Source organism: Rhineura floridana, chromosome 1 (assembly GCF_030035675.1).
Source record: "Rhineura floridana isolate rRhiFlo1 chromosome 1, rRhiFlo1.hap2, whole genome shotgun sequence".
In the NCBI taxonomy this organism is placed as follows: domain Eukaryota; kingdom Metazoa; phylum Chordata; class Lepidosauria; order Squamata; family Rhineuridae; genus Rhineura; species Rhineura floridana.
The window spans coordinates 166,871,536-166,877,535 of NC_084480.1; the positions used below are offsets into that span (position 1 = coordinate 166,871,536).

A 6,000-nucleotide genomic window follows, 5' to 3' on the forward strand; every position below is an offset into this window, starting at 1 on the left:
GATCAGCTCATACAAAAGGCACGTATTTGAGAAAATATATACCCTATTCTTCCATTGGTATTACAAGGCTCAGGGTGGCTTCTGGCAAATTGAAAACAATTATAAAAATTATTAAGAATCAAAAGTACAATGAAAACAAGAAATGGGCACAACAGATTAAAAACACATTGAGAACAATGGATTAATCCATTAAAAACCAGGAATTTTCTAACAACCTCAGCCTGCTGGAACAAATAAAGTCTTGGCTAGGTACACAGCACCAGGAGAGAGGCGGCTAGATGGAACTCCTGAGCCAGGGAGCTCTATAAACTAGGCACATCCAAAAGATGGTGTCCTCGTGCATCTCATCTGAACTCAGAACATCTGCAACATTAATGTGTTACTAGGATAAGAGACTCTTGGATTTGGAAAACAAGATGAAAAGTTTGCTTCAACTACACAAAAATTCCATCACAAATAAAATTCAAACAAAACAGAATTAGTGTACAAAATGCTATTTCAGCACACTCACATGTTAATAAAGAGATTCCCTATGGGCAGGAAGCCTTCAAAAATCTGGGGATAAGATGTTTCAAAGGTCACTGGCATCTAAAAATACAACAGAATCAGTAAGTAACATGCAAAGAGGTACACAGATTTTTTAATTCTTTACCATTTGTAGCTTTATAAACCACTTGTTTGTGAAGTGACCAAAGCAGTATCTAACACTTTAATATTAAAAAAAATCCAAAGGCAGCTGTAAGACTCAAGATAAGTCAGTCCTCAAACAGCAACAGTAGCATCCTAGAATCCTATTGGTGATCAAGCAATGTGTTATGCTTGGAGATGAAACCTGTGCCATCCTACTGAAATGATTGAAATCTGCTTCAGTTTTTTTGTCTACAGAACATGAGTGTCACTAATCCAAGAAATATTAGCTCATTGTTTCATGTCATAGCCACATTATAAGATTCTGCTAAAGGTAAACTCCTGGATATGAGGGGGCAGGTCAACTAGTGACTCTCAACAGACAGACAAGACCTCCCACTGAGTTTTGTTTCCCAACCCAGTTACATTATTTTCATCACCCTTAGGCAAGGTAACTCCTTAGGGCAAATTGTGCCCTAAGCAAGTATATGCTTTATTTAAACTATTAAGTTGTATTAGTACTTCCATTATGAGAAAGTTGGTAATCTAATATATACCTTTCATTCATCTACCATATTTTTCATGGAATAAAATCCAAAATATGCTTGTTTGGTTTTGGCCTGATGAAATGGAAATGGACTGCCTTCAAGTCGATTCCGACTTATGGTGACCCTATGAATAGGGTTTTCATGGTAAGTGGTATTCAGAGGGGGTTTACCATTGCCTTCCTCCGAGGCTGAGAGGCAGTGACTGGGCCAAGGTCACCCAGTGAGCTTCATGGCTGTGTGGGGATTTGAACCCTGGTCTCCCAGGTTGTAGTCCAAAACCTTAACCACTACACCACACTGGCTCTCTTTGGCCTGATAGCATCTACATTTTAAACAAAATTCACTGGCTGCTCCATATCTCAAATAGCTTATGTCCACATCTGCATATTTCAGTGCACATCCACACTAAATGTCTGAGTTACTTTATCAGTTTGCAAAACTCTAGCATTTTACAATACTCAGCTGGCATACTATTGGAACAATACTTAATATATTAATAGTTAACATAATACAAGCAAATATGCCAACTTTACCCTTATGCGGTAGACTAGTTTCTACACAGACACATATCTTTTCTACCTAGGCAAGAGTGAATTGTCAGACTTCAGGGATACAGTGCAGCCTGGCAAACACACTTGAGGGTAAAAGTAAGGCCAGTGAGGGTGTGTGGTTGAAGTGATGGTGTAGGGTTCACAGAAATATATATGTAGGAATAGAGGAAGAAAAAATAGAAAGTTCCTTCAGCCACTGCTTAGCAATGGGGCTATGAGCTTCACCACCAAGTAGCAATTGAACCCATATGTTCCCTATCTCCTTTCTTTTTTTAAAAAATTAAAGTTTGAATGTTTACACACTCATGTAAATATTAATACACCAAAATATTAAAGTTTTATATGAAAATATAAATACATATGAAAGAAACTGTTGTATAATACATGAAGAAATATGTAAATACTTGATTTGCATAACAATTGGTTAAACATGGTCATAGTGTTCAATGGGAAATTTTGGTGAATCAGAAGGCATTGTGTTGACTGTTTTCTCCCCCCAAAGGGGTTTTATTAATAGGCAATACCACCAAATATGGTCCACATCTGCTTTTAAAGGACCACATCTCCAACACCGTTTAATCTGTAGAGTGCCAACCTCCCTGCCTTTTCAGAAGGAAAGGTAATGATGGGATGCTTTCTTTACCGTTGGGGCAGACTGCTGTCTCCAGCACACCCGCAGGGTTTAGGAATCTGGTGATTAGTTTTTGGCTTCACCAGAAAAACCAGTTGTAGGAAAACCTCCCAATATACTGTAGCTGAGGTTTGTTCTTTGCTTAGTCATTGTGGTTTGTTGCAACAAAACAAACCATGATCCCTGATTTGGATGCAACACTATTCCACGATTGTGGCTTGCTTTCCCCCCAGCATGAGCAGGGAGAAGTTAAGTGTACATAATTTATTTATGAATGTGAGTCATGGTTTGTGGCTTACCATGACTGGCAATTGCAGCCAATAAACTTTTTAGGGTCCCAAAAATGTTCCATTGAAAATGATTAAGGTTCCATTTTTACTCTGGATTCATTGCACTTTTCCCATGTTGTTGTTGTGTTGCATACTTACCATATAAAAGTGCTCCAGACGGATTCCATATACACTTTGTAAGGCTCTCATTAAGATCATGTGCAGCACTTCAGGCTAAAAGAGGAAAAACTCATTTGCAAAGGTATGCCAAACTAAGCTTAGCCTTTATTTACTTGACTTTTGACTGCGAAAGGCAACTTTTTTACAAATACAGATTTTATTAAGAACACGTTCCTACATAATAACAACATTAGAATGCCACATTAACCATGGTGAATGAGCCGTAGCAAGCCTCAGGCTCCCACTGCAATCTCCAACCCTGTGACAAATAAAAAAATAAAGTGTAACATCAAATCTAACATAGATTAAAACAGCCACAGATCATAACTATGGTTAGTTAGAAGCAGGCTTCATAACCCACTGTTTGAAGTTGGTTTGTTTTCAACTAGCTAGTGTTAATGTCAAAGAGTTTGTTGGTCCAAATAATAGAATAACCAGAGGTTAAACAAAAACAGAAGAAAAAGCTTCCAAACTCTTTCTCCCAGCACTGTGGAAGAGGGCTAGGAAGGTATGTATGTGTGGGGGGGAAGCATGTTTGCTGCATCTCATTCATATCATGCTTAACCATTTGAATGCAGACACTGTCTTGCGTTGGCTACTGACCAAACATGAACATTATACCATTTGAAAATAAGTTACGTTGCGGAGGGGGAGCACTACTTTAAATTTACTTAATGGAAATGCTTCAAAACATTATTTTTTACATATGTGTAAGTTTTATGATGAAGATTGTGAACAACAATTTTCCACACAATGTTATTAGTACACCCAAACATGTTTTTATTGAAGGTTACTAACCAAATAGCACATTCTTTTTCACTGGAAAGCTAAAATTATTGAAGATGAAAAGTTAACATGTGCACATGATAACATTCTTTGTAAATTTGCCAAAGATAATAATGTAGCAGCCATCTTTGAAACTATCATTTGCAAATGTTCTCCAAATATAATTAATTAGATCTTTAATATGTTCAATATACTAGAGCCCCTGCTAACAAGCCTCCTAGCTTATACTTGGGTACAGTCCACCAGAAGTTCCTCCAGCACAAACATCACTTTTGCATAGGAGACACTTTCCCTCACCCCCACTGAAATGTGCCTGTTACACACTTGTACATATAATGAATTACATTTTTTCACAATTTTCAAATTTGTACAGTATCAGAAATAACTTGTCATACAGCCATATGCAATACTAGTACAGTAATTATTATAATTAAATCATTATAGCAACATGCAAATAGCTGCTTTTGCAAAATTCACTAATTCTGGCTCTGCATGCAGGGAAACCAAATGCCATACACGCACATTATAGCACTACCTTCAATTCTGCCTCATGAATAAGCTCTGTTACAACTCTTACCTTGACATTTGGAAATAGATCATTTTTGCAAAAGTTTTTGGCCTCATTTCCAGTTAGCAAGCAGTTGCGGATGTGTACAATGATGTCATTCTCAGTGTATCTTGGAAAGGTACAATTATCCATTCTGGAAGGGACAGCCACCTAAAAAAGTTAATTACAACTTTTATATTGCCACAAGAGAGTTGAGAGCGCACTACATTCTCCCCCAGAGTTGCATTTCTTTTCCCAGTTATCTCATACGCCAAACAGCTTTATCAAATGGTGTTTAATATTGAAAAGAGAGTTGCTTATTTATAAAAATAATTTCAAAATCGTGGAAGTTCGTATGCAGGATAAAATCAAAGCACACTGTTCTAGATTAGTAACTGTGATTTTTGTTTGGAAGAAGAGCACATTTATTTTAATCTTGCCTAGAAACACCTTCCTACAGTCCTACCCAGGCCATTACCCAGAGACCCCTCTAGGATCCTGCTACCTGTCAGAAGCATCAATTCCCTCCAAAGCTAGTTCTTTTTGCTGATCCTAACCCAAATGAAAATAGCAACTGCCTTGAGGACTATCCATTTCTTAACAGCAGCTGCTAATATCTCAGACAGGATTATGAAGATAGCAACGGCTACCTTGTGTCCTTTGTCCCATCCATGCCTTTATGTGCTTGGAAGCTCCATTTGAGTTGTTGTCATAGTCCTATTTTCCTACATTCTTAAAGCTTTTCTCCGTTTTTTGCCTCCCAACTGAGCGCCGCTCCCGCCTCCTCTCCGATTGTCCGTTCCGTCCCCCCACTCCTACAAGTCAGCCTCTCTCTCCCTTTCCTTGAGACGCTCCGACTCGGCCGTGAAATGTTTGGGGACAGCCCCGCTCGCTAGCTTCTCTTCGGGACATGATGGGGGCAAAGGGCCTGTAGGCAGCTGCTCTACCTCTGCACTTACCACGCAAGACTTCAAGACTCTGCCACAAACGGCAGACTCTTCCACCGTTTGAAATTGGCGGGAACTCCACCCACCCCGTGCCTCAAATTACGTCACGCCCAAAGAGTTGCCGGGTAACCTGTTTTCGCTTTTAACTATTTGTATGTAAAACGTAAAGTGAAAGAATTGTACAGACCAATCTAAACCGAAGATTAAAAACTTTTTTAAAAAGGAGAGTAGGGTAAAAAAAAATGGGAGGTGAGAAAGAGCTCTAATTGGCTACTCTCGACCTCCCCAACCCGTGCTTATTCCAATCAGTGACCTCAAAAGTTTCTGCCAGCCGCTAGTATAATGGCGGCTGGAGCTTATAGCATAGAGCTACCAAAGTGTGGAGTAACAATACAGTTGTCTCAGGACCGAATTTCCGAATAGCCAGGGTTGGAATTTCTTTTTTTTTTCCTTTTCGCCGGGCGGGGGAGAGAGAGCTGCCGATAGAAAACAATGTACATATCAAAATTTTGGCATATGTGTGACTGAACGTGTCCATCCGGAAGGAAAAGCGACCGGCAAAAGGAGAGGTTCATGCTCTCCTTTTTGAAGCTTAATTTATTGAAAAGTTTTCCAGCTACAGCATAAATAAAATCAGAGCACATGGAAAGAGAAAGGAGTCAAGAAAATCAAGGCTTACAAGCCTTTATGCAGATTACACATTGCTTACACATATCTCTTTCCACCCTCAGCAAACAAAACATCTGAACTCCTGGAACAGATGTGGATTAATTTTTAAGGATTTTATAACAAAATTTGTTGTTATGTGCCTTCAAGTAGATTACGACTTATGGCGACCCTATGAATCAGAGACCTCCAAGAGCATCTGTCATGGACCACCCTGTCCAGAACTTGTAAGTTCAGGTCTGTGGCTT

At 39.1% G+C, this 6,000-nt stretch overlaps 1 protein-coding gene across 2 annotated transcripts in view; it reads right to left on the reverse strand.

Moving 5' to 3' along the window:
- NUF2 (NUF2 component of NDC80 kinetochore complex) overlaps positions 1-5,372 on the reverse strand; it is a 45,729-nt gene extending 40,357 nt beyond the window's left edge. The window contains exons 1-4 of one of the 2 annotated variants that reach the window (XM_061584493.1): positions 5,099-5,372; positions 4,170-4,310; positions 2,786-2,860; positions 512-588 (exon numbers count right to left, since the gene is read on the reverse strand). In XM_061584493.1, coding sequence (XP_061440477.1) covers positions 512-588; positions 2,786-2,860; positions 4,170-4,292 — 275 coding nt within the window. In that variant the 5' untranslated portion in view covers positions 4,293-4,310; positions 5,099-5,372. Of the gene's footprint in view, positions 1-511; positions 589-2,785; positions 2,861-4,169; positions 4,311-4,789; positions 4,811-5,098 lie in introns of those variants that run through there. The other variant, XM_061584499.1, reaches the window with a different exon arrangement.
- Between the last annotated feature and the right edge of the window lie 628 nt (positions 5,373-6,000).